General features: G+C 44.8%; 1 protein-coding gene across 1 annotated transcript in view; it reads right to left on the bottom strand.

The window, feature by feature from the left end:
• Nucleotides 1–682: 682 nt before the first annotated feature.
• The window catches only part of Xpnpep2 (X-prolyl aminopeptidase 2), a 29,525-nt gene continuing 3,610 nt past the window's right edge, over nucleotides 683–26,597 (bottom strand). The window contains exons 3-22 of the mRNA XM_052171496.1: nucleotides 25,249–25,322; nucleotides 23,329–23,439; nucleotides 21,683–21,746; nucleotides 20,638–20,742; nucleotides 20,319–20,405; nucleotides 19,208–19,354; nucleotides 15,724–15,825; nucleotides 15,046–15,127; nucleotides 14,539–14,734; nucleotides 13,679–13,768; nucleotides 12,707–12,816; nucleotides 12,009–12,086; nucleotides 10,510–10,581; nucleotides 8,688–8,748; nucleotides 7,395–7,464; nucleotides 6,745–6,849; nucleotides 6,303–6,362; nucleotides 5,558–5,634; nucleotides 2,194–2,283; nucleotides 683–1,626 (exon numbers count right to left, since the gene is read on the bottom strand). Coding sequence (XP_052027456.1) covers nucleotides 1,432–1,626; nucleotides 2,194–2,283; nucleotides 5,558–5,634; nucleotides 6,303–6,362; nucleotides 6,745–6,849; nucleotides 7,395–7,464; nucleotides 8,688–8,748; nucleotides 10,510–10,581; nucleotides 12,009–12,086; nucleotides 12,707–12,816; nucleotides 13,679–13,768; nucleotides 14,539–14,734; nucleotides 15,046–15,127; nucleotides 15,724–15,825; nucleotides 19,208–19,354; nucleotides 20,319–20,405; nucleotides 20,638–20,742; nucleotides 21,683–21,746; nucleotides 23,329–23,439; nucleotides 25,249–25,322 — 1,976 coding nt within the window. The 3' untranslated portion in view covers nucleotides 683–1,431. The remainder of the gene's footprint in view (nucleotides 1,627–2,193; nucleotides 2,284–5,557; nucleotides 5,635–6,302; nucleotides 6,363–6,744; nucleotides 6,850–7,394; nucleotides 7,465–8,687; nucleotides 8,749–10,509; nucleotides 10,582–12,008; nucleotides 12,087–12,706; nucleotides 12,817–13,678; nucleotides 13,769–14,538; nucleotides 14,735–15,045; nucleotides 15,128–15,723; nucleotides 15,826–19,207; nucleotides 19,355–20,318; nucleotides 20,406–20,637; nucleotides 20,743–21,682; nucleotides 21,747–23,328; nucleotides 23,440–25,248; nucleotides 25,323–26,597) is intronic.

The raw sequence follows: 26,597 nt of genomic DNA, 5'->3' as shown, positions 1-26,597 counted from the left end.
CCAACACTGGGCCCCTAGAACCTTAGTTCTCACCTTCAATATATTCCCTCAAGACAAAAGACCTGGCTGCAACTTTTATGGAGCACACTAAACAAGTTTCCCCAGCCTCTCTGTCTCCTTCATTCTGTTGCAATGACCTTCATTCCGGCTAGGCATGGAATATATGCACATGAGCCCACTAACACGCATGCCCACGAGCACGTTCTCAAGCCCACGTGTTTCTCTACTGAGAATCTGGGAGCCTCGCATCCCTGCCCCCACCTCAGCCTCTTCTCTTCCTCCCCCCACCACAAAAGCCACAGGTACCTGCTAGCCTCCTCCAATACAGCAACAGCAGACACAATGCAAAACCAGAGGCAGGCATCTTTGCAAAGTTGTTTTAAGCATCTAGCAGGATGTGAGCCCAGGTGGCTAACGGCTAGTCGGGGCCAGACCAGAGAAACCACTGATGCCAATGGGTTCAATAAAGGAGGCGGGGGGGGGGGGGGCGAGATATAGGGTAAGAGGCTTGGTACAGTGGTGATGGGGAAAGGAACCACAGTACCAGCCCACCTGCCCCTGCCATTTCCCAACATTGTCCCCTAACCAAGTGCCAAGTCTCCTCAGACAGGCCACTACCTTCTGTCTGGAAGTCAGTTTTCCCGTCTATAAAATGGGGAAATCAGAGTCTGCTCACACAAGGTTAAGAGTTTTTCAAAGATATGAGAGGCTTTAATAGCACTGTCATGGTGGCTCCACTTTAGAAGATTAAAATGTTCTACACACCAGGGGAATCTGGGATAGCCCAGAGCACCTTGCCATCCTCTCTACTTCAGTCTGTCCTGTGCCTCAACTCCTTATGTGGTCACTGTTAAGGGGCACACTGGTAGTTTAGGAGTTGTGGGTTCACAGATGGGGAGAGGACTGGTACACATTATCGACTGATGTGTTCAGTTCCAGGCCACAGTTGACTTTAACTTATCTGTTCTCCCCAATAGTAGTTTGAGACCAGAATACCCAGTCACTTTCCTTCTCCAAATACAGCAGACAGGCTACAGGCCTGTGGGTAAGGGTGGCCAGAGGCAGCTTTAAAAAGTCTGGAGTCAGTATGAGTGGCAACAGCCCTGGCCTTCTCCAATAGATGGGGATAGGGTGGAGCCCTCTGGGTATTACCCTATAGGGTTCTTTCCTTCAGAAGAGAGGGACTCACTGTAGCAGGCTATATGGCTGTGCTATACCAGGACCCAGGGGTGGGAGTCCGTGATGAAGTACATCTGGGAGAAGGTAGAATATGCTGTCTGGGATGTGGCTCTGGAGGAAGCTAAGGACAGTGGCTTCAAGGTGGTAAGCCATCAGCAGCCCTGGGGACATGTATGCTATATAGGAAGGGGACAACTGAGCAGAAGCAAATGAATCCCAAAACCTAAGAATCGGGGGTGGGGGAGCGGGCCCCTATCTACTCCAGCTGAGGATGGCAAGGGCAGAGGCTATCCACAGAGAGGTCAAGGAGGTGATATGAGGGGCCCGGGCTGACAGGGGCTCCGTGTGCCGTTCCAGCCATGCAAACTCCTCCAGCAGCTGGCGACGCTGCAGTTCTGGGCCTATCTTCTCACGAATGGTCTGGTAGTAGCGGTTCAGGTACTGGAGCTGCAAAAGGAAGAGGGTTTGAGCTAAGCTGCCAAAAGAAGAGGCCTTAGCACCATCTAGTCTCCAGGATTTTAGCTGCACTGTGGACTAGGGACCCAGGTACTTTCAGACCTCTGCTACCTTCTGGGCCTTGCCAGAGACCCTTTCCTTGGTGGTTGTTTAATGATATACTGATATTCATGGAGAAGAGGTTGCTGTCTGGCACAGGAATAAAAAGGAAACAGAGTAATCATCTCCATTTTATAAAATAGGAGACTGGGGCCCCGACTGGGGAAGGAACTGCATCTTCCTATGCCTTTTGGTAGCAGAGCTCAGAAGCCCAGTCTCAGATTCTCTAGGGCTTTACTGAGTTGGGGCTTGCTGGTCTGACTAGATAGCTTTGGGATCTCTGACAAATTGGAAGGATATGCTCCCAAGGAGTAGAGTGCCACAATATGGATGTTTCTGGTGAAGGGCAGATGTCCTGAGAGTAGGGGGAGGAGAGGCAAGAAAGGCCTAGGGTGGTTGGAAGTCAACTCTTCCAGGCTTCTTCTAGGCTAAGGAGTAGGCAGTACTACGGACACTTACCTGCTCTGGGGACAGCAGCTTAACATCGATGAGGTTTCGGTCATAGGGCACAAAGGACACCAATTCAAAAGTCAGGTAGGTCCCTGGGTACTGAAATTCCATAGGAAAGGTAAGAAAGCAAGAAAAGTGAGGGAGGTTGAGACACTGGCTGGAAGGAGTCAGGAGCACAGGGAAGTGATCCTTGGTAGCTCTGGCTACTGCAGCCATACAGGAGCCTTCCAGAGTCCCTTCTCTTGGACAGTTCGCTTGTCTACTGCCCAGCATCCTACTTTCTGTTTCCTTCCTGCTTCCTGAAAGATTAGATTCATGTTTGAGTCTCAAAGTATGAGCATCAACAGTGTGTAGGGAGCACATTAAATATTTGGGTTGCAGGGAGTACTTCCAAGACGCACTGAAGGTAGAATGTCTAGGGCATGACCTTAGGACCTATGTTACTATGTTTAAATCTAGGAATGTTATTTAATCTCATTATCTATCTATCTATCCATCCATCTGTGTTCTATCTATCTGTCTGTCCATCCGTCCATCCATATATATATATATATGTCTTCTATCATAGATAAGGTCTCCTGTTGCCTAGGCTGCCTTCAAATTCACTGTGTATCAGAGCATGACCTTGAACTTTTGATCTTTTGCCACTTACTCCTGACTGGTAGGATGACAGGAATGTGCCCCCAGGTCTGAGAATGAACCCTAGGCTATAACCGAGCACATCCCAGTGCCCACAGGTACCAGAAGAGGATGTTAGATTCCCAGGAACGCAAATACCAGGTGGTTATAAGCTTCCATATGGCTGCTGGGAACTGATGCTGGGACCTAAGAGCAAATGCTCTTAACTGCTAAGCCATCTTCCCAGCTCCAGGATCATTTTTAAAGGGGATGTATAAGAGCTAAAGTATGGTGGATATATACTGATTTACTTAACCAGCCATGGGCTTGGGGGCTGTTTGTATTTATTTTTATTATTACTATTAGTACTACAAGTTGTTAACTATGTAAACATCTTGAACTTTAGGGACTATATCTGGATCTTACACATATGGTGGAGGGATAGATGAGGCAAAAGGCATAGACACTTTAATGGATATTTTCATAGATATTGTTAAACTGCCCTCCACGAAGTTTGCCCCAGTGTATACTTCTCTCAACAGTGAATGGGGATGCTCACCATACCACGTATTCACCAGCACTGGGCATTATCAAAGTCTCTAAGTTTTACTAATCTGGTAACTGTATATACACATACACATACGCATACATACACATACACATACATACACACATACACATATACATACACACATACACATACATACACACATACACATACATACACACATACACATACATATACACATACACACATACACATACACACATACACATACCCTTACACTTATACACACACACATACACACACACACACACACACACACATACATGTTTTAAAAAGTCATACAAAAGGTCTAGTAAGATAGCTCTGCGGTTAAGAGCACTGACTGCTCTTCCATAGGTCCTGAGTTCAATTCCCAGAAACCACATGGTGGCTCACAACCATCTGTAATGAGATCTGATGCCCTCTTCTGGGGTGTCTGAAGACCCTGAAGACAGCTACAGTATACTTACATTAAATAAATAAATACATACATAAATAGATAAATAAATCCTTAAAAAGTGGATCCTCCCATACACTTCTCTGTAACTTCCTCCACTTCTTTTACTTAGTGCTACACCCAGGAGAATGATATGCTAGGCTATTCATGTTTTGATTTATACTTGTTTACAAATGTTGTTGAGCAACTTTGCACATGTGTTGAGTTATTGTTAACTCTATATTATTGAACTGTCTCTTCATGTCCTTTGCTTATTTCTCCCAGTTTGGCTCTTACAGGAGTTCACAGTAAAATGAAGAATATTCATTCTTTCTTTGTTGCACTTAACTTGGAATAACCTTTTGTTTTGTCATTGTTTTGTTTTTAAAGATTTATTTATTTTATGTATATGAGCACACTGTATCTGTCCTCAGACACCCCAGAAGAGGGCATCGGATCCCATTCTAGATGGTTGTGAGCCACCATGTGGTTGCTGGGAATTGAACTCAGGACCTCTAGAAGAGCAGTCAGTGCTCTTAACCACTGAGCCATCCCTCCAGCCCTTGAAACATCTTTGAATTTTGGTTATGGTATGATTTTCATACAGACATTTTCTTTTCAATTTCATTTTGAACTCTTTCCCTTATCGCTTCTGGGTCTTTTCTTGGAAAGTCCTTCTCCACTTGGGATTGTAAATGAGTTTATATAGGTTTTCTTGTGGGCCTTAGTGTTCTATTGTTCACCATGAAATGTCAGTTCATCTGTCAGCAGGAGGAGGGAGCCAAGAGTGGGTAAGGGATATGTGAATATGATAAAGGTACATGGTACCCCCGATTTCATGCAATGACTCTGTGATAACAAACCCTCTTTGGTCTATCTCAGATTTTCTTTGCTAAAACAATGATGCTGTTTTGTTTACTCCCCACAATGATTAATCATTCATTGCCTTGCCTATTTGTGAAATGATTTCTCTCTTCTCTCCTGTGGTGAAGCACCAGTTAACTCCCCATGTTTATGTGAATTAGAAGTGTGTTTCTGGACTGGCTGTTCTGTTTCATTATTCCCACTGTCTATTTCCTCTCCAGTGCCATCTTGGTTTTGTTGGGGTAGTTTATGCTCGGCTTGGATAGGTCTAGTTTTCCCTATTGCTCCTCAAGCTTTCAATGTTTTTTTTTCCCCCTAGCTGCTTTGCATGTTTATTTTCACAAATAAACTTTACTATCATTGGTGAAGTCACAAAACTATCCACTTAACATTGAAATTGAGGTTGTCTTGAATTTATAGATCAATTTATGGAGAATGGCATGTTCATAATATCAGGGCTTCCTCCCAGAGAACACCATTTACTTAAATCTTTTTTATGTCCCTTAGCCGAGTTTCTCTGTGTAAGTCTTTTAAAGTTTATATCCAGGTATTTCATCTGGTTGCTTGCTATAATATCAAATCTTTATTTCTAACAAGCTCCCCTGGGGATTATTATGAGCACTAAGAACGAGTGATTTAGGGCAGGGATGCTGATTCACTTGGTCTGAAGTGGGGCCTGGCACTGATATTAAAAAACAAAACAAAACAAAAACCCCAGCTTCCCAAATCATCCCAGTGTGCAGCTTGAGAAATGGATTTATAGAATTCTTGAGGACCCGAGTAAGACTTCAGATAAATTCATACATGTATATCAAATGCCCCTCTCTTTTGGCCTTCCTTATTTCCATTCATTCCAAAGTTAGAGTCAAGTCATGCTATCCGCATGTGTCTAGGCCATGGTACATTACCTTGGTCTTTGCTTCTACCACAAGGGCGATATCTTCAAGACGGATTCCAAATTCCCCATCCTGGTAGTATCCAGGTTCTGAGAGATATGTGTAGAGATGCTACTGATATTAAGCCACAGGAAAGACAGACCCACTCCCAGGTTGCTTACACCTACCCACAAGTAACTGCAGGACCTGGCAGCCCTGCTGCATGTGGCTTTGGCTCTGTCAGTCCTACAACTTGTTAGACACCAGGCCTTAAGTTCTCTCCTTTGTAGTCTAGTAAGGAGGACTGGAGCCTACTTGGGGCTCTAATCTCCACGTGCCATTATCCTATTACCCCAACATTTGATAGATAACTCCATAGTCTGTATGTACACTTGGAAACCATTGCCCAAGGAAAAAGGGAGCGTTATGAAAATCCAGGAGTGTTGGCACCTGCTTGTAATCCCAGTACTGAACTGGTGCAAGTAGGAGACAGACTAGGAACTTAAGGCCAGCTTCAGCTATATAAGGAGTTCAAGGACAGGTTGTGCTACATAAGATGGTCTAAAACAAAACAGCAAAAAAGAGGGTATGGATAGAGGGACTTGGAGTAAGGGTGTGATAACCATTTGGGTCTAGATTTGGGCAAGAAAGCAGTGGTGGAGCCCAAGCTAGGTCACAGCTCAGCATGCTCCCTAAAGATGGGTGCATATGACTGCACGCCTCAGATAACTCTACTCTGGGAACTAGGTAGTGGGGTGGAGGAAGTCAAGAACCATACCAATGGAAGTGAACATGCCCTTGGCCATGACAATGTTGTTAAACTGGAATCCCACTGGCCCTGGGAAGGAAGATATAAGCATGGTTTTAGCTCTCTGTATCACCAGCTTGGAAGGGAGCAGATTCTGGCAAAGAAAGGTAGCTAGAGGGAGGGTCCCTAGGTTTCTCTAGAAGAACTTATATCTGGAACTGGCATACACCAGACAGGCTTTGCTTTTTCCTTCTCTGGCCTATATGCCATTTGATCAACAGGCCTTGGTTCTCTCTCTGGAATTCCCACTGACAGTATTCTTCATTTAGTGCTTGGAGCATCCTTCCTCATCTGGTGACCTTGGGTGGGTCATACATTTGGAGGGGGGCAGAGTTGGTAATTCCATGGCTGTGGAAGGCTCTATTTCATAGGAGAGGGTGGGTCAAACATAGATGGCTGAGAATATACTTACACTCATGCACACATAGGAAGTTGCCAATGCCATGGCCTGTCCCATGACCATAATTGAGCCCAACTTCCCATAAGGCTCTTCGGGCAAAGGCTTCCACCACTCTCCCTGAAAGGGAAAAGAGATTGTTTCTGATCCATTGGCTAGACCCTAGACTGTCTTACCTTGGCCTTTCCTACTCAACTTCTAGGGCGGTGCCTGAGGATAAGAGCTCTTAAGAGGACACTGGGGTGGGATGGAAAAAATCTGATGGATGAAAGTAGTAAGGGTCTCTCTGATAAACCCAGCCCAACCCCTCACTATCTAGGATACTTCATACATTAGACTCATTATCTGGACTGATGACTCTACTGAACTATTTCCTCACGACATAGGCCTTAGCACTTTGACAATGACTTCCTCCAAGAATTGACTTATGAAGCTCACACTGACCTTCCCTGCCTCTGAGCAACAGCACTGCATAAAGAGGCAGGGGACTTGGGTTCAAGGCCCGGTACCCTATGTATGACCTTGAGCAAGTCCTCTTTCTTGGCTAGACTTTCTTCTTTATGTGAGAGGAATGGACTATCCCACTAGCCTCTCAGGATAGCAATCCAAGTCCCATAAAATCAGAGCCTGGGGTGCCTGGATCCATTCTGGTTTCTGAAACCTACCTGATGTAGCGGCAGGAAAGACAAGTCTGGACAGATCAATGTTTCCCATTAGCACTCGAGTATAAGCCTCCTAGAAAGGAAAGGGAAGAAAGAGGTGATATGGAGCACGAGAAGAGGAGGAGTAGGAGAGTTTCCAGCTGCTTGGTCTTAGAGCAGATGGAAATGGAGGCCCAGGACAAGGGGTAGGAGACACATTCTCATGTGTGGTCACTCAGGTTTTGGAAGATGACCAAAGGAAGGTGGGGGGGAGGGTGTTCCCAGAGCTTGGGCCAGCTCCATATACAGGGGTCATTGTCATGTGAGGAGGAAATGTAGAGGGTAGTGACTGAGTATGGCAGGTTCACGTCTAGAATCCTGGCTTGGCCAAATCACAGACTCTCTCCTCTCTCTACCTTGGTGTCCTCATGTATAACAGGATGCTAATGGTACCTGGTCACTAAAGTCATAGGATAAAGTAGACTGACAACCAGCAGTGAGCAAATGCTCAAGCAAAGTTAGCCTGGTTACTCCTATATTCCTCACAGGTAGGCTTGCAATTTGTTATGTAGCCAAGGTTGGCTTCAAACAGCAAAGCTTCCCATCTTTACCTCCCCCAGTATGTGCTACCATGTCTTAGCAACTTCCCTTTAGTTTTTCTTAAGACCTGACGTGTGGGTTGGGCCTGATCCTGTGGCAGAGCAGGTTTCCTGTTGGGGGAGAGAGATGGGCAACAGTGACCTGTTCTGGTCACTGCTGGTGGCCATGTGGTCACTTCCTTTCCCCACACTCCTGGACTGGCTTGCCATTTGGGGCCCCGAGGAAACAGACTTCTCAACAGACTAATTAATCTATGAGTTCCTGGAGGCCCACACAACAGGGTTTCCACTTCTGGGTTCCCGGCCTGCTCACTACATCCAAGCAGTTCCTTGGTCCACTGACCCAAACCAGTGTCCTAGGTTCCACTCCGGCTGAACAGACCTCCCTGCTAGACAAGCTCTAGCTCCTTGAGATCTCTGAGATGCCACGTGCTATTTTTCTCCACTAGAGATAGCTTTCCCTCCCTTTGCAGAGCACAGGCTAAACATACAAATGGCCAATGTCTGTACATTCATAGACTGACATGACCAGAGGATACACATGGCATGAGGTCTTGGTGGTTCGACTTTGCATTGGCTTTCCTGGTACTTGTTGTGTGACTTTGGGCAAACTACATAACATCTCTGAGCCTCAGTTTTACTTATCAATTTGAAAGGGCTCTTGATGAGATGATCACTTGGAGTAAACTGAAGGGGAAAATTAGGGTCTAGTACTTACCTTTTGAAAGGCAGTAGGAGTGCCCCAATGTACTGTTCTGGTTATATCTGTGGTCCCATCCCTGCGGAGACAGAGAACTAATACATCTAATTCTGCTGAGTACTTGGGAGGAGGGTCCAGGGCCATGATGTGCTTCCGGTATATTTTCTATTGCTTGTTTCTACTGGGGTTTGAGTAACTGGGCTGGAATAGGACATGGGAAAGGGCAAAAGGAAGATAGAGAACCGGGAATGGTGGTACATGCCTGTAATCCTGGTATGCAGGAGGCTGAGTTAGGAAGATTGTAATGGCAATGCCAGTCTGGGTTACACAGTGAGATCACGTCAGAAATAAATAAAGATTGGTGGATGGGATGGGGAGGGAAGATAGGTACTTAAGATATTTAAGTTACTTAGTATCTTTGTTACTTAAGATACTTAAGATTATTAAGTTACTTAAGATACTTAAGGTAAAAGTCATTATGTTCAGGGCATTGCCTATGTATGTATGTATGTATGTATGTATGTATGTATGTATGTATGTATCGATCTATCTATCTATCTATCTATCTATCTATCTATCTATCTATCTCAATAAATTACATGTGGGAAAACTGAGGTTCAGAAAGGTGACACTATCCTAACATTCCCACAATCACAGCCATTTACCATTTATAGGACACTTCTGCATCTCCCCACAGAAGACAGCAGAGCACGCCTTCTTATGAAAGATGAGACCACTGAAGCCATTAGGCTGTGAGGTCATCTCCCTCCCAAAGATTTGGTTAAAGCCAGGCTGGAGAAAATGCTGACTCCTTCTAAGATGCTCTTTGTTATGAGCATGGCTTGGAATTCCATGAAAGTGAAGGCAGGGCCAGCAGGTCCGACTCACAATCATTAGCTGCAGTGGTTCCCCCAGACAGGCACTAAGCATACCTATCCCATGGGGGAAGCATGGAGAAAGGGTCCCAGGACTCTGGGACTTCTTGAGAGTAGGGCATGGGGCATGGGGAAGTTCTTCTTCGGGAGAGAAGAGGAAGTGAGGTGACTATTTCCTACCTCACCCTCTTGTAAGCATACCCCAATCCAACACGCCCCCACAAATTTACTTCCTCTTTGCAGCCATCTCAAGTTCACACAGCATCAAACTAGTGATCAGTACAGGCTGCCAAACCGAGCTCATGACAAGCTGGCTCCTAAGAGGTGTGCTATGAACAAGCGCCTCGGTCCTCAGTGCGTTCACCCTTTCCATAGGCTAGAAGTCGGGAAACCCAATAAAACGGTGACTGATTAGCCACACATTTCAAAGGAATATGGTTAGCTCATTAGGCATGACTGTCACAGTGGACTGTGTAGGTTGACACTGTACAGAAGAATCACATCTAAAGGGCTCCATCTTTTATCTGCCTCCATCTCCAACCTTATGTGGCCAGTCTTCTTGCCGCAGGGAAGGAGCTGGGTTTAACGACTCTGATGTGGGCTATGTCTAGGGCTTGCCTGAGTGGGTGAGAATATAGGTGTTCATGTTTGTGCAGCCAGGCAGATCTGTGTAAATAATTTGCAGACTTGAAAAAAAATTCCTTAAGCGAGTAGTCTTTTCCTAATTCTCACCCAGGTGCCGCATGAGTGCCCCCATTATTCTAATCTGTGTGTTTTCTACTGTGCAGATGCCCACAATGGGCACACGAGAAGGCTGCTCAAGGCTTCTTCAATGCAGTTCCCTGCTTTAATCAAATGAAGACCCATGACTCAGGAAAGCCAGCTTTAGCCAGCTTCAGCCAGCCTCAGGAAGCTCAGAATGTCTGAGCTGAGAGCTAGACCAAAGCACACTGGGGTGTACATACCAGTATTGCCCCCCAGAATCCACCAGGTACATCTCATCTGTGGACAGCTTACGGTGCAGCTCTTTTGTTGGGCTAGGAACGAAAAGGAACACTGAGAGGAGAGACTCTGAACCCTGCACTAGGCAAACAGGATGGGGCTGAGGACCGGGGCCGAGGAGAAACAGAAGAACGCCCTTTCCTTGGGGGCTAGCTTTACTTCCGGGCTCTCCGCTCTGGGAAAATAACTATCTCTACCCCCACGCCCAAATCCTGGGACACACTTGGCTCTGACAGCAGCTGCAGCTGCTGTCTTCAGCACACTTCTGTTTATCCTTCATATGACTAAGCAAGATCTTGGTCCTCGGGAAGAGTTTCAGAGCCTATTTGGTTTGGCCATCTCTCCTCGCATAAGGACAAGCCCACAGAGACAAGAGGCTTGTAAGAGGTCCACAGCAAAGCAAAGAGGTTCTAGGCCTGAACTCTCTTTCTCTGTAAGTTCTTGATACATCCAAGAAGGCCCCAAGGAGCTATGGCATAGGAGGAGAGGGGACTTTAAGAATAGGGCTGGACAACAATATTTTAGGGGACTGAGGGCACTGAGTGAGGGAGCATCAGCTCCACCACTCTCTAGCTTTCATGGGCAAGGGTTGAGGGGGGCATCAGAGAAGGGACCTCTTAGCCATGCCAGTTGTTTCTCTGGAGGGCCTCTGACTCCTCTTTTGTCAAGTCCAGGCCAACCTGATGCATCTGGTTAGTTTGGTCCTCCAAATTTTATCAGGCAGGCCTACCATGGTTTGTTTTCTGTGAGACCACATATCTGACTAGCTTATAGTTTGCACTCACTATGGTTGATGGGGGCTGAGTAGACAGGCCTTTTCTCTGTGGGGTTTTATATACTATTCATGCCTGAAATCACAAGTTGCTAGCCAGACTGAGTTATGAAGCAAACCCTGTCTCAAGCTAGCTGTGGTGGTGCACACTTTTAATCCCAGCACTTAAAAAACACAGCCAGGAAGACCAGGAAACCCAATCTTGACTACATAATGAGTTTGAGACTAGCCTGAGCTACATTGTCTCAAAACAAAACAAAACAAAACCCACTAACAACAACAACCCCCCCAAACCAACCCAAACCAACCCAAACCAACCCAAACCAACCAACCAAACAACAAAGTACCCCAAGCCAATAAAACTATTTCAGAAAAATAGATAACAAAAAATTCATAGAAAGAGCTTCTAACAGAATCTATGCTTTCCTTGACCCTGAAGACCCAAGAAGCACCCAAGCACTCCCCAAATTCCCGCTTTTTGGGAACAAAAGCCATACTCAGACCTTCTAATTTCAAGGAGGTTCGAAATGGCAAAGGAGTTTCTCCCTTGACCACCCACAGTCCAAAAGGCCCCAAACCTTAAATGTCGACTCAAAGCTCAGAACATTCCCTTCCCAACCCAGGTCCTCTATACTTACAACCATGGTCCCTGATCACAAGCACTGTAGAAAATTCTTTGTTCTGGAGTACCTGTAATGGGCCAGGGCAGCATTCATGCCGCTAGCAGAGATAGTTTCAAAACTGGGTCCAGAGGAGAAGTTTTCATTCCTAGGCAAGGCACCACAAGGCAAGGCAAGGGAAGGAATAGTCAGAGAACGGCATAGGGACTAAGCTGTGACTAGGATATGTCACACAGCAAATGTCCAGCTCCCTTCACCCCAACCTGACTCTGTTTGTCTCTCCCAGCCTCGCTTCTGCCAGCTTTGTCCTGTCATATAGAGAGAGAACACTCAAGCACAGAGAAAGATAATGGACACCAATGTGTCTTTACTTCTGGGAGAGAAGAAAGGTAGTTCCCTGTATCTGAGAAACATCCCACCTGTGTGCTATGTCTTGCACCTCAAACCTAGATGCTACCCAAGCTGCTTCAAGAAGCCTTCTCCTAAAAACTCCCAAGTGTCCCAGGGGCCCTCTGGCCTAAGCAGGCCTTTCCCAGGGAAAGCGAGCTGTTTCTGAGGCATTCGCTAGGGGGTGCTGGTGGGTTGTACCCCCGCTTTCAGCGGGGCTGGAGAATGTCTTCCAACACCCCAAGCACAGCTCCCAGACCACCCACGAACCTGTCAATCTCACTTCCAAATACAAGCAGGACCTTTCTTCTTCCTAAGGGGACTAATTACTCCTCACTTCCCCACCCCCACCCCCGCACGAAAAGATAATAAGTCCAGTACCGTCGCAACTCATCAATGTGTTCTGCCCCAGAAAACTCATCCACCGTGCCTTTGGGCACGTTCTTCTCCAACCAGACCAAGTACTGGATCACAGCCACAGCGTCCCGCACCTGAAGCCGAAATAGTGACTAAGGCGGGCCGGAATGGCAGACTCCTCACTTAGGGAAGACGATCAGATAGCTGCCCTGAGACTGAGTGCTTTAAAAACATGACAATTTTACTGGCTACTGGATAGCAAAAGGATTCTCGTTAATGTTTATATCTAATCAGAGTGTGCTCATGTTTTTGAAAGCCTTCTTATCTTTAGAAATACTCACTGAAGCAGTGACAGTTGAAATGATAGGATATGTGGGATTTGCTTTAAAATAATCCAGCAGCTAGGAGAGGAGGGTCATGCACGGGCGGGACAGAGGGGCTGGGAGTGGTGTGTTACAGATGAAACAGCTTCGGGCATGACTTGATTATTGACACTGGGAATGGGGACATAGGGAATCTTAGGCTATTTTATGTTCTGTAGTATATGTTAAAATTTTTTTCTTAAGGAAAAAAATGGAGAGATGGCTCAGTGGTTAAGAGCACCAACTGCTCTTCTGAAGGCCCTGAGTTCAAATCCCAGCAGATCTTACCTCTTCTGGTGTGTCTGAAGACACTGAAGACAGCTACAGTGTACTTATATATAATAAATAAATAAATCTCTAAAAAATTTTTTTCTTAAGAAAAAAAAACTTTATTGTTATGTTAAGAATATTCTAGAAAGTGAGTCATCCTCTTGCCAGGCAGGAAATCGTTACATCTAACACTTATTTAATATAGGCAGTGTTCAAAGCAATGCAATCACCACACATACTATCTACATATCTATATAGATATAAATAGAGATCTTTGTTGTTTCTTTTTTCTTTTAGAGCCTTCCTCAGGCTTCTGTGTGGAAAGCTAACCAATCAGACCTCCCAAAGGGCCATACCGACTTACGTGACTGGCCTTCAAGAGGGCCTGCTCCTTGCTGTTCTTCACAGCCTTGATTAACATCACTGGTGAGTAGATGTCTGTCTCGAGTTTCTCCTGTTGAGAACACGGACCAAAAGATGGACTAGATGCACTGTCCAAGATAAGCAGTGCTTACAAAGGACAGAGAGGAAGTCCCAGCTGGGGTGAGACTGTAAGACTCGCTCATCTCTTTCACGACCGGGCCCTATCCTTTGGCTACTTTCTGGATAGGCAGCTCTTTCCTAGTTTTCTGCATATAGGATTCCCTGATAAGCATTGCCCTGGTATCTGCAGTGGCCAGGCCTGGCATGCTAGAGTCCACAGGTTGTTCTAGCAGTGAAAATGTCTTATACATATTAGAGAGGTTACCAGCCCCCGAAGCATATACTATGTCAGCCAATGGACTCCACCTTTGAAGTCTACAGTGACTCCTGTAAGTGCTCAACTTCATTATCATTTTAAAGAAACAGAGATCTGGACCAACTGAGCTACTTGTCCAACGTCGTCACTGCATGACCATTTAGGAAAAGAGCTCAGATCAGAATCAGGTTCTAAAGCTGGCTCTAAAGCTTTTTCTAGACCAGGCTATATTTTGTCTAGTTTCCTTAAAAAAATTGTCCATGGGCTCTGTGGACAGACACCCCTACTGCCTCCTCTTCCTCCTCCTCTTCCTCCTCCTCTTCTTCCTCCCCCTCCTCTTCTTCCTCCTCTGTCTCCCATCAGTGAGGTCTACACAGGTACATAGTACACATTAGCTGACCAACAAGCTGCCCAATAGCAAAGGGGTCCCATTTTGACAGTTGTTATGCCTGGAGCAGAAGGAGGCCAGTGACTGGCAAACCTACCTTGGGTATCACTTCATAGACCCCATAGGTGGTATAGCTGACCCCAATCAAGATTTTCACATTGCCTGAGGCATAGGCCTTCACGCTGTCACGAATTTGAGTATAGTCCTCAAGTTGCACACACATGGGTGACGTGCAGTTTGTATTTAGGTACTGCAGGGTCTCGAGGCTAAAGCGACTCTTGTTGACAAACAACCTATGTGGAGAGGGAAGACAAGGAAGGTCCTGAGTGCCTGCCTATCAAGGAGAACACATGGAATTGGAGGCATATACCAATCTTTTGATTCCAAGGGGTCACAGGAAGCCAACATAGAGAACCAGGGAATTAGATTTGGGTTCACTGAGACGAGAAGTCGAGGGGTCAAGAACAGCTAGTGGGAGGTTTCCTAGAGAAGTATGCGATGGTAGGCATCCAGATTTATGAGTACCCTGAAGGCTGTGACATCAACGGTACAGGATAGGGTGCAAATTAGAGGAAACTCACAGTAAGCCAAGGAGCAGCTGTACCTGATGGAGGAGTTCGTGAGCAGTGTGTAGGAGTAGAAGAAGGGGTTATAAGGGATGTCGCTGCTACGAAGGTTGAAGAGCCCTGGAAAAGAATTGATGGGATTGTTTGAGGCCGTTCTGACTGGGGCCAGCATTTATGACACCGATGTTCCACTATTTAGCTTGGCTTCAAGATTACTACTGACAGTAGCTTGTAGCATCTGCCTCTGAATGCTTCTTAATCTTTGAGATCATCGAGATGCTGAAGAGAGCTATAGATGTCGCCCCCATAAAACAAAGATAGGTAATATCCAGCACTCAGTATTGGTACATCCTCCAGGGCTACTCTGGGTATCAAAGCTGGAACTTTGAGTGGCCTGGATGATAGCCAGGGTGGCTGGTGGCTTCGTGGGCCTTCTTCCTCCTAAGAAGACATAATTACCCTGTTGCTCTGACCAGTACATATCTCAGGTGGCCTGTGGGTTTAGCCACTTGCTCAGAGCTCCCTGGCTTCCTTGTTCCGTAGCCCCAAGCAGCTGCTTCCTTCCCCTCTGAGTTCCCACAGACCATGACCATGGAGCTCATAGGAGCTGGTGAATATGTTGTTGTTTTAGGAAAAGCTGTATGTTGCAAGGTCCAGGAAGCTTGGGACTAGCTTGGGACTACCAGACCCACTTGTTTTCACAAATCTCTACTCACATGCTGTCTCATCAAGTGCGGATAGAAGGACCGCAGTTGGAGCCTTGGTGTGGTTCTGCATAAAGCTTCGGATGGTGGATACTTTTTCCTGCCAAGTACTCCCTAGAAGAACAGGAATCCAAAGAAAGTATGAGTGACATACCTCGTCTTTGGCATAGGGATCCTGGGAAATTCCCCTAGAACAGTAGTTTTCCTTTGTTTCTGGTGAAAGATATGGAGTCAATGGCCTTGAACATTAGGCAAGTACTCTATGACTGAACTACTCCAGCCCTATATATTTCCAAAAGTGGTAAAATTCTATCCTCAAACAAGATCTGACTTGTATTATTAATGACTTGTCGTCTAACCCAGACGGGGCTTCAACCACAGTCCTGTTATTACTAATTGGATGTGGTGCTGAGCAAATTCCATGACACCTCCGTGTCTCATTTTGCACATCTGTTAGATAAGGGTAAGTTGGAACAGCAGTATCGAACTCAATAGGTTTGCATCAAATGGATCAATGTTTATAAAGCTGTAGAAAAGCAGTTGCTAAGTCTCATATTGCTTTTTTTTTAACCTGTCAATAAACAGATCGAAAGAACAGAAGAGCTACTCTAGAAGGATGAGGGAGAGGACCAGGATTGTGTTTAACTTTGCCCAGCAGTAACTCCAGCACTCAATAAGCCATAGATACTGGACTAAGCACTTGTGCATTGTTTTAATTCTTTCATGTGCCATTGTACAGATGGGGAAAGTGAGGCTTCAGACAGGTCAAGTGAGTTGCCTGGAGTTTCATAGCTCAAGAGGTACATCCGGGATTTGAACCCATATCTGTGTGATAGTAGTAGCCCACACTACTAATTGTACTAATACTGGGTTTTCTTATTAAAATTTTTCAGTCTTTTAAGTGGTCTTTAACTTTGTTCAGGCCAGGCAGTGGTGGTGCACGCCTGTAATCCCAGCACTCTGGGAGGCAGAGGCAGGCAGATTTCTGAGTTGGAGACCAGCCTGATCTACAGAGTGAGTTCCAGGATAGCCAGGGCTATACAGAGAAACCCTGTCTCGAAAAAACTAACTAACTAACTAACTAACTAACTAACTAACTAACTAACTAACTAACTAAATAAATAAATAAACAATAACTTTGTCCAGTACTTTCCTTTCTAGAGTGCATATATCTGGGTTCTGGGAGTTCAGTTTTATCTCCTTTTCTGCCTCCTGTGAGGCATTTAAAAGTCTTTCTCTGGATAGCGCTAGGGGAAAATAATTGGCAGAATGTCATAAGCATTAAGACTCCTACTTGGGCCCAGATACAGAAATGATAGCAATGCTATTAAAAAACTTTATGCAAATGGGTTAAACTATTCAACTGGAACCAAAAGCTCTGGGTATGATATACTTTTAGAGTTTATTTTATTCAGATAAAAGAAGACATTTTAGCCTTCATAAAGTACACAATTCAGCTGGTTTTCAGTATACTCACAGTATTGCACAAGCATTGCCAGTATCTAATTCTAAAACATTTTCAACATCCCCAAAGGAAACCTTGTACCCATTAAGGAGTCTCTCCTCATTTCCCCTCCCTTCCAGCCCCAGGAAATCACTAATCTACTTTCTGTCTCTGTGGATTTGCCAACACTTGGTGTTTCATATAAATGGAATCATACAAGTTGTGGCTTCTTACACTTGAAATTATGATAAAGATTCATAAGTATTACTTCGTATGTTGGCTCATGCCTCTATGGGAGGCTGAAACAGGCGGATCACCATGGGTTTGAGGCCAGTTGGGCAATATAGTAAGTATAACGTCAGCCTGGGCTACAGAGTAACAGCTTGCCCCAGAAACAAAACAAAACAAAACACTCAACAACTTAGAACTCACAGAAGAAAGATGTGCGACTGTGATCCTTTTTCGAGAAAACAAAAATTATACTCAAATGGTCTGACATGAGAGTGGCTAACTTTTCCTGTGCCAGCCACCCGCCCCCCTGCCTTTGTCTTGCCACACCACCTTTAACACCTAGACAAGGCTCGAGAGGGAAACCATTTTTGTCTAGGCATCTTGAAGTTGACTTCTGTTCTTTGGCATTTGGGCTGAGCTCTGACTCCAAATGGCTTCTCCTTGAAGACTAATGACTCCGTAGCACCTCCTAGCTTATGGGAAGTGACAAAATTCTGTCTCAGTCCTTGAGAGCCTTTACCCCCCATGTTATCCTCACCTTTTCCTGGCACAATGGAGGCCTTTATATCTGAGTAAGATGAGTGTCATTTATGATCACACACTCTTAGATAGCAAATCTCTTTAGAAACTAAGTCAAGGTGCACAAAGAACGATTCTGCAAGTTACATTGGAACAGATAAAAAATTGGACACTGTTTCTACTTGTTTCATCATAGCCACAGTTTTGAAATTTCCCTCTCACTTTCTCGACTCCTTTCTAAATCAGAAATAAAATGTGGATTTGTGTGTGGAAAGGGGGTTTTCAGATTGCTCAATGTGACAAGAAATTCAGCTCCATTGGCCCATTCAGAATTTTCAGGGAGGTTACTGACCAAAACCCTGATTCATAATAGGTCCTCTAACCCTGACCAGAATTCATTTATTGCTTACAAGAATCATAATGCAAACTGTACTTTTATATCAGACTAAGATAATGCCAGGGAGGTCTTGGTTACAGATGTTAGACTTTTCTGGGTCCCTTAACCTTCTTTTGTGGTCCAGCCAGATGCCTCTTCTGTGCCACAGACTGATACTGAATGTAGTCATCTACTTCTTCTGTCCAAGTCAGTTCTTTCCAAAATCTAAACCCCTCATTAGAGCAGAACCAGAAGTAAAGGGCTGAATGAATCAGTCAGTTTCCACTAACAGATAAACGACTGTGATCATGGGCCTTTTCCCTTAAGAAAGGTTTTTTTGAGGAGTGGGAGACAGAGCAGGATGATGGCTGAAGAGATAGCTCAACTGTTAACAGCACTGGTTGCTATTCCAAAGGATGTGCGTTCAAGTCCCAGCATCCACATGGCAAATCACACCCATCTGTAACTCCAGTCCCAGGGGAGTCTGAGGCCCTTCTCTAGCCTCCTTAAGCACTGTATGCACCTGATGGCACAGACACCATGCAGGCCAAACATCCAGACACAAAAAGTACAACGGAAAACATTTTTTTTAAAGAAAGGGGTTTTTGTTGTTCCAATTAATTTTTTTGACTCTCTTGTTCCCTCCTTTTCTGCTGTATTGTTTTCAAATTCTAATACTGCTTATTTCAGTATTTTCTAAATGTAATCTGAACACCTTTGGACTCTGTGAGGAGAAAGAGAGAGAGAAACAAAATAAAAAATCTACATTTTAACCAAGCCTCTCAGGTGCTTTGTAAAATATTACTTTGTTGCCTTGGTTAATGATATTTTCAGGGGGAAAAAAAACCATCAGCAGCACCGGGGATTATGCCGGTAGAGACCCTTGTTTGTACAAATTCAGAAGGAGAATAGGCCTATGGAATCACCTGTAAATTCTTTTGGCAGGGCATAAATGGGTTGGCTTGGCACTGGGGGCCTCTCTGACCCCCATGCCACATCAACGAGGTTGGTTGTCACGGATAACAGGTGTCTGCTGGAGCCTTGGAATTCCCCATCATAAGTTGTCCAGGAATCTGCAGAGATAGGAAGGAGTCACTTGCCCCCTTATCCATTTACAACTCAGGGAAATCTGCTTGAGGCCAAGTTAGTCCTGCAACCAGCCACGCCTTCACTTGGCTCTGGTGGCAGCAAAGGCCACAGGTCCCAGCCCTTTAAGATGCACGCCTCTCCTTCACAGTGTATCTTCCATCTGTCTTTTCCTGCTTTCCAAACCTAATTGTCCTACTCCTGCCTTGATGCTGTCCATTGTCAATTAGCTAATTTTGCATTTCTCTGCCCCATTCTCTAGCAAAGTACTAGGGATTGAACCCAGGGCCTTGTGGATGTAATGCAAGTTCTCTACCACCACACATTATACCCTTATCTGGTCTTTTTAAAGTGTCAAAGATTGGCGACTGTCCTTCTGAGGTACAAGTCATTTTTATTAGGGTATAATGTCACCCATTCAGAGCATTGGATAAGTCAACAAAGAGGTTAGTTTGGAAGTAAGAGCCTTTCAATGCATATTGAAGTCTTTGATGGTCCATCTATCTGGGGCCCCAGAACTTGGGGAACTTTATTCTCTGGAACCCTGATTTGCTCAAAGACCCTCTGTACCTTTTTCTCTCTTCTAAGATACCTTCCAGAAAATGTTTTCAAAGAGATCCCAAGTATCGTGATTGGTAGACTCCAGGACCCAGAGGATGGTTCTGGGGATCAAGGTCATCCCAGATCTATTTGTGCACTAGATCTTAATTATTCCAAGTCTTCTAGGTTGGCTTTCTGCATTCATGCTTTTTACAAAAAAATTGGATTCATTTTTTTAAACCTATTTTAATTACGCAATCCATGAATCTCTCTTTGTTACAAAATATTTCTACAGCCGAAACTTCAAGATTCCCCTCTCCCTAAGCAAATATGTGGGCCTCCCAGGAGACTGAGCACACAAATGCCTCCTAGGCAGCTCACACAAATCCAGGGACTAATCGAAGAACATACCAACAGAAAAGAGGAAGGGGTCGAAGCCCACGTTCTCTCCATCGGGGACTTCAGCCAAGATCCAGGCGACAATCGAAGAAATGCTAACTGAAAGATGGGAGGAGACACACAAATAACTTCCCAGAACAGTGAGCACCAGAGGCTGTAGGCAGACTTCTGTCTGCCACATGTGTCTGCCTCAAAGATCAGAGATGCCCTTGTATTTCCTGAACTTCCCATGGAGGCCGCACAGCACCGTACAGACATCCACTCACCTGTAGTTCCCCAAACCTAGTCTAGGGTCCAGGGCTAGGGGACCAAATCCCCATGAGCCTTCTACCTTCCCTGTGGAGCTCCCAGTTGCAGTCCATTTGCCTCTCAGCCTGAGTCCAGTAACGACTATCAGTCCAGACTGCTGCCTTCCTCATGGTCACTACAGCAGTACCTGCAGCAGAGTGGAGAAGTCTAGAGGTGAGGATAAAGATGAAAGTGAGGAATACAACTGTGTTGAATGTGCAGTGTAATGCTGGCTCTGTCACAGGACTCTCCAGAATGAGCTTCTCTCCTCCCATTGGCAGGAAGAGAGGTAGGAGATGTCAAAGGCATTCTTGACTACAAAGGGAGCTCATTAGGCAAACTGGCTCTGCTTTGTGCTGTTGGTCCTTACAGAGGTAGGAAAAGAATCCTGTCATTCAAAGGAACAAATACTGCACATGCATCTTCTCAGGAAAGATGAGGGCTGATAAAATGTCAAACTAGGTGCCTACCTGAGGACTGATGGGAAAAAACGAATGCAGCAGCTGTGGTAGTGAGTGTAAGGCCTCACAAGTGGGGAGGCAGAGTGCCTTGGGGCTCAGGAAGGAATGTGTGAGGGTCAGCAAAGGAAGCTGCCTTTCATTTAAGGGAACAGGATCAGGGTAAGTGGGCCCTTCAGAAACGGAAAGGAGACCTCATTAAGAGCATGTTTATGTCTCATTTTAGCCATGTACAATGATTTCTGTAAAAACATCTCAAAAGTAAAACTTTATCCCCAAATGAACTATTATGTAAAAGGAAGAGCAGGCTTTTTGTCAATAGATGTGGAAGTAGCAATTGCTTCAGAAATCAGCCCCAGGGAGTGCTGTGCTAGGCTGGCTGTGGCAGAGGCAGCAGAGCACGGGAAGGAAGGGTGGGAGAGGGAGGGGGTGGGGAGGGGGCGGGCTGTGCAGAAGTGTGTGGCCAGAGGGGTAGGAGATATTTAACCGAGGAGACATGCTAGGTTTGTGGGGGCTGGAAGAATGAGAGTGAATGCCAACCTGTGGTCTTGGATGCTGGGGAACTGGCCATCCTCTATAACCAGCTCAGGTCTACCTACAGTAGCATTGAGGGTGGAGAATGGCTCTTACCTGCAGACCCTGTGAAGCCTGAAACCCATGCTCGCCTCTCATCATGTTTGCCAATGTATTCGCTCTAGGAAATCAACAACACCATCATTAACTTTCTTCACAGACTCGGGTACCAAGTGGAAGGTGACAACTACGTCTTAGATTCTTCCTGTTTTGCCACACCAGGCATTTTTTCCAGGAAGCCTCCATAGCTCCTTCAGCATGCTGTCTTCTTTACCTTTCAGAAATGGTGTCTCTTGGGGTATAAAGCCCACAGTAGAGTACTGGACTTGATTGCACCAGAGTGTTCTGCAAAATTTGCCACCATCATCATAATGGAAATTCAGTATGGTCTTGGATCATGCCTTTTGGTATTCCTCTTAAAATATCACGTCTTTTTTCCCAGTCTATCATGCTATATTGGGTATTGCATAAATAACTTCTACACAGGGCTTTATACATTAGCCAGTTAGACACCCATATCCATGGATTCTATATTTGCAGCTCCTATCAGCATTGGTCTTCGTGAAAAAGGTTGGGGGAAAATGGCACTGTATTCAAGATATACCAATGTCTTATCATTATTCCCTAAGCAAAACAGTATAGTAGCATTTACATAGCATTTGTATTGTGTTAGGTATTATAAACCTTGTACAGATGATTTAAAGCATATAGAAAGGTCTGTATAATTATATGCAAACACTATGTCATTTTATATACGGGCATTGAAACATCCTTCTTTTGGACTGTCGATACAAGATGACTTTATGAAGACACATCATTGTTATTTTTGCTGAAAGAAGCTTGAATACTTAGTCAAATTCTTAAGCATCCCCAGCAGGTCAGAAATTAACTGAAGCAGCTTTGAAAATGCCTTTTGTTCTAGCTGGGTTGGTATGAGGAGCTGCATGAGGTAGAGGCAGAGCTACTGGTGGGAAAAGGTAGGCTGCATAGGCAGGGCTGCTATTCTGGGGAAATGGCTCATATAGAGACTATTACCTTGTTTTCTGTCTGCTTTCTCCCCTCAGTCTACTGCCCATGTCTATAAAGTCTAGTACCCTGGATCATTACACTGCTCCAACCAACAGAGCCTGAGACAAGCTGGACCAGGAAGGAGCTTAGAATTCTTTCAGGTCCATTTCCAGTGATAGCCTAAACATTCTTTCTGGAGTTGCTATCTGGGGATTGGTCAAAAATCATGCCCAGAGCTGTTTTAAGTTTTACATACTTTGTGTGTGTGTGTGTGTGTGTGTGTGTGTGTGTGTTTGTAGATATACACATGTGGAGGTTGGAGAAAACCTTGTGGGAGTTGGCTCTCTTATTCTACCTCATGGGTTCGAAGGATTGAACTCAGGTTATTGAGCGTGGGGGCAAATGCCATTACCTACAGAGCCATATCCCTAGCACCAAAGTTGTTTTTGTAATGTTTCTAGAGGTCAAGAACATTTGGCCTTGTTTTTCCTCCAGTGTAAAGAGGTATGTTCTTTCGGTTGACCTTAAACTAGTGTGTGGGAAGTTTTCCATTTTTATCCTCTTTGCTATGAAGTGCTGTCTCTGTCTTCAGCTTCTACATCTTACCAGGTTCTTATTTGTGGCTTGTGTTTAGAGGCCACGAAGCCCAAGTGAGTGAGAGGAAGGAGATGAGAGAGAGCTGAGCTGGTCCTTACCATGTGTGCATCTGTGTCTGGGATGATGTAGGCAGTGAGATTCCAGGTCTTCATCTGTTGGCGGAGGGCTGCAAGCCGCAGTGTTGTATTGACTGCAGTAACTGGCAGGTACTGACAAATAACAGATGCATTGCTCAAATGAGATGACATCTGGAACTTTGCCTCTAGAGAAGTGCCCAGCTTTTCCCAGGGGGAGTTTTGGGGTGTTTAGGCTATATTTAAGAGTGATGAGGTAGCTGCTGATAGCATTTGTTAGTCTAAACTAAGACACCTAAGCTAACTGCAGATGGAGGTATTTGTAGAGTGTGAAGACCCTTTGTAACAATTAACGGACCTAAATGTCTCTTATGCAGAAGAAAACCACAGTTTTATCCCTGGTCACAGACCAGGCTATGGGCAGACCCTCTGGGGATATCTTGAGAGTACAGTTGCTAGATTTAGTGAACAAAAGTACAGATCACCTATCTGGTTAGATTTGACTTTCTATTAAGCAAGGGATCCTATTTTAATGTACATATGTCCCGTGTGCTATCTGAAGCACACTTCAGTACCAAAATATTATTACCTGAAATTTAAGCATAATCAACTCTCCTGTTTCTCATCCAGCAACCCTACTCTCCCAGGAGTTACCCATTGGCCCCAAATAGTACTGGGGAGTAAATGTGTACCCTGGCATTTGAGGCATCTCCCAGAAAGATCCTCTTCAAGCCAAATGTTTCTTTAGAGGACCTTTTATCTTCCAAATGAAAACCATGTTTTTTTTTTTCTTGTTTGTTTGCTTGCTTTGCCTTCTCTTCAACAAGAAATCCAGATTTGTTCACATATGAAAACGCTGTGGCTTTCTTATCCATTTGCTGGCCCTAGTGGTCCTTCATATAAAGCTGCTGTATGCAGATGTTCTCTGCTTATCCTGAGGCTCCGCCTACTACTGGAGCTTGTCCCCACCCCCTTCACACTTTGGGGCCCACTCCTGCTCTGCGATCTTTACCCTCTGTAGCTGTGGAAATAATCATTTTAGAGTCTAGCTGTGAAGCTGGCCGCCAGTCTCCCATCTACCAAACTCAACCCTCCCCTTCCCATTCAGGTAGACTGGCTAGCTCTCTGGCTTTCTCCCCCTCCCCCTCCCCATCCTTTAGTATTTTTCTCTGCATGGGTTCCCTCTAAAACAGTGGTTCTCAACCTTTAGGTCATGACCATCAGAAAAAAACCTATTTCCAATGGTCTTAGGAACCCTCCAACCATAGATTTATTTTCATTGCTACTTAATAACTGTAATTTTACTGCTGAGTAGTATTCTCTTTTTTTTAAAAAAAAGATTTATTTATTTATTTTATTTATACAAGTACACTGTAGCTGTCTTCAGACATATCAGAAGAAGGCGTTAGATCCCATTACAGATGGTTGTGTCACCATGTGGTTGCTGGAAATTGAACTCAAGACCTCTGGAAGAGCAGCAGTCAGTGCTCTTAACTGCTGAGCTATCTCTCCAGTCACCCCACCCCCATGCTATTCTTAAGATCATCAGAAATAAGTGTCTTCCCATGTTTGCAACCAATGGCTTGAGAAGTGCTGCTCTAGAATTTCCATTTTCATTCCTTCCGTTTGCTTCCTTGCTGCTCTCTGCCTAGCCTCAGCCAAGAGCCAGCCAGCTAGTGGTCTCTCTCACCACTCAGCCTCTCTGTCCCTCTTCTGGTGGAAGCTTCTCAGCCCTAGGGCCAGGACAGAAGCCAAGAAGCTGTGGAAATGAGTGGGTATATTAGATACCCAAGCTGCCGCTGCTGGACTTTAGTAAGAAACAGGGGCCCCAGAGCGCAGAAATCCGAAGAAAGCCTGTAGGAAGAAAGGCTACCAGCTGGGCTAATAGGAACTGGAAAGAATGATTGGGTGAGACAGGCATGTGGGGTGTGGCCAAAGACTCACCGGAGGGTTGCTTGAACAGTTTCTCACATCTTCTCTCCCAAGGTACCCGGGCTCTGGGTAACTCCAGGCACATGCTAGGAAATGGGAGACAAATCTAGGGTTATTTGAAGGACCTGAGAGCCCTCACAGAATGATGGAACATCTTCCTTTGGCCTGCAGGACCTGTATCCTTTGAAACACACCACGCTGGCCAATTCTGTTTGAGACTAAAAATAATGACATTTCGTGGAAAATCAGGCTGACTTGGAACTGAATGGCACCCTGGGTCACACTCTCTGACAAGTGACTGCCACTTTTTATGAGTTTTAGTGTTCATCACATTATTTTTCCATTTCTAACCTAATTGTGTCTTTTTTAGGGTCTAGTAAAGTGAAAAATGGTATAAATTAAATTTTTAAATCAATTTTTTAAATGCCCTAGAGGGCTGTGTATGTGTGTGTATGTGTGTGATTTGTTTAAACCTAAGGCTCACGTGTACCCTTCCCAACAGTCAAAGTCTCTGCTTAGTATTCTAGGCTTCAGTTAACTATAAAACAGCAACTCTGCTTCAACACCATCACAGGGGTAGACAAAGGTGAATAAACCCCTCCTGTGTGCTCAGTGATTTACAGCCAAGCAAAGCACTGTATACCTGGATTAGCAATGCTGGGGAGGGAGAGGCAGAAATGCAAGGTTGACTTTGGCTGTGTTGCAAGTTTGGAGCCAGCCTGGTCTACTGAGAAAATTTAAAACAAAATACACATGAGCCCCATGATGTAACTGCTGCATAGTCGTGACACTATTGAGATCAAGTAAGGGTTACATATATAACAATGGCCCTATATAATTATATAATCTAACATTATAGTCACCCAAAGTTTTTATAAGCACATTCCATGTTATTGTACAACAAGGACAACAACAAAAATGCCTAATGGTATATTTCCCAGAATGCGTTCCCACTGTCGGTTGGTTACAATGGTTTTTCCTCTGATATTTGTGATGTCCCTGTAATAAATTTACTTTCTACAGTGGAAGAGGTCAAGATCCATGTAGTTTTAATAATTTGTGTAATGTTTTGTCACAGTGAACGAGTGATTAGATGGAGATTTGAACCTAGGCCATGTAGGGAGGCTGTGGAGGCTGTGTTGGCTGTATGGCCCAGTGGTAAAGTGTTTGCATACTTCAAAAAAAATTAAAAGTCCCCAGTTTTAATACTCAGAACCATGAAAGAAACAGGGGTTCCCTTTCCATCTTTTCACCAGGCCAAGCATAGGAAGTAGTCCTGGAAATGGAGAGATGCTACAAACGATACCCAGTGTACGGAGATCTATTTTCCAGTTTGGGCTCTGTACCAAATTTGGTATGAA

The sequence above is a fragment of the Apodemus sylvaticus genome, chromosome X (genome assembly GCF_947179515.1).
Source record: "Apodemus sylvaticus chromosome X, mApoSyl1.1, whole genome shotgun sequence".
Classification (NCBI taxonomy): Eukaryota; Metazoa; Chordata; class Mammalia; order Rodentia; family Muridae; genus Apodemus; species Apodemus sylvaticus.
The sequence above is the reverse complement of the archived record's forward strand: the minus strand, read 5'-3'. Positions and strand labels throughout refer to the sequence as shown.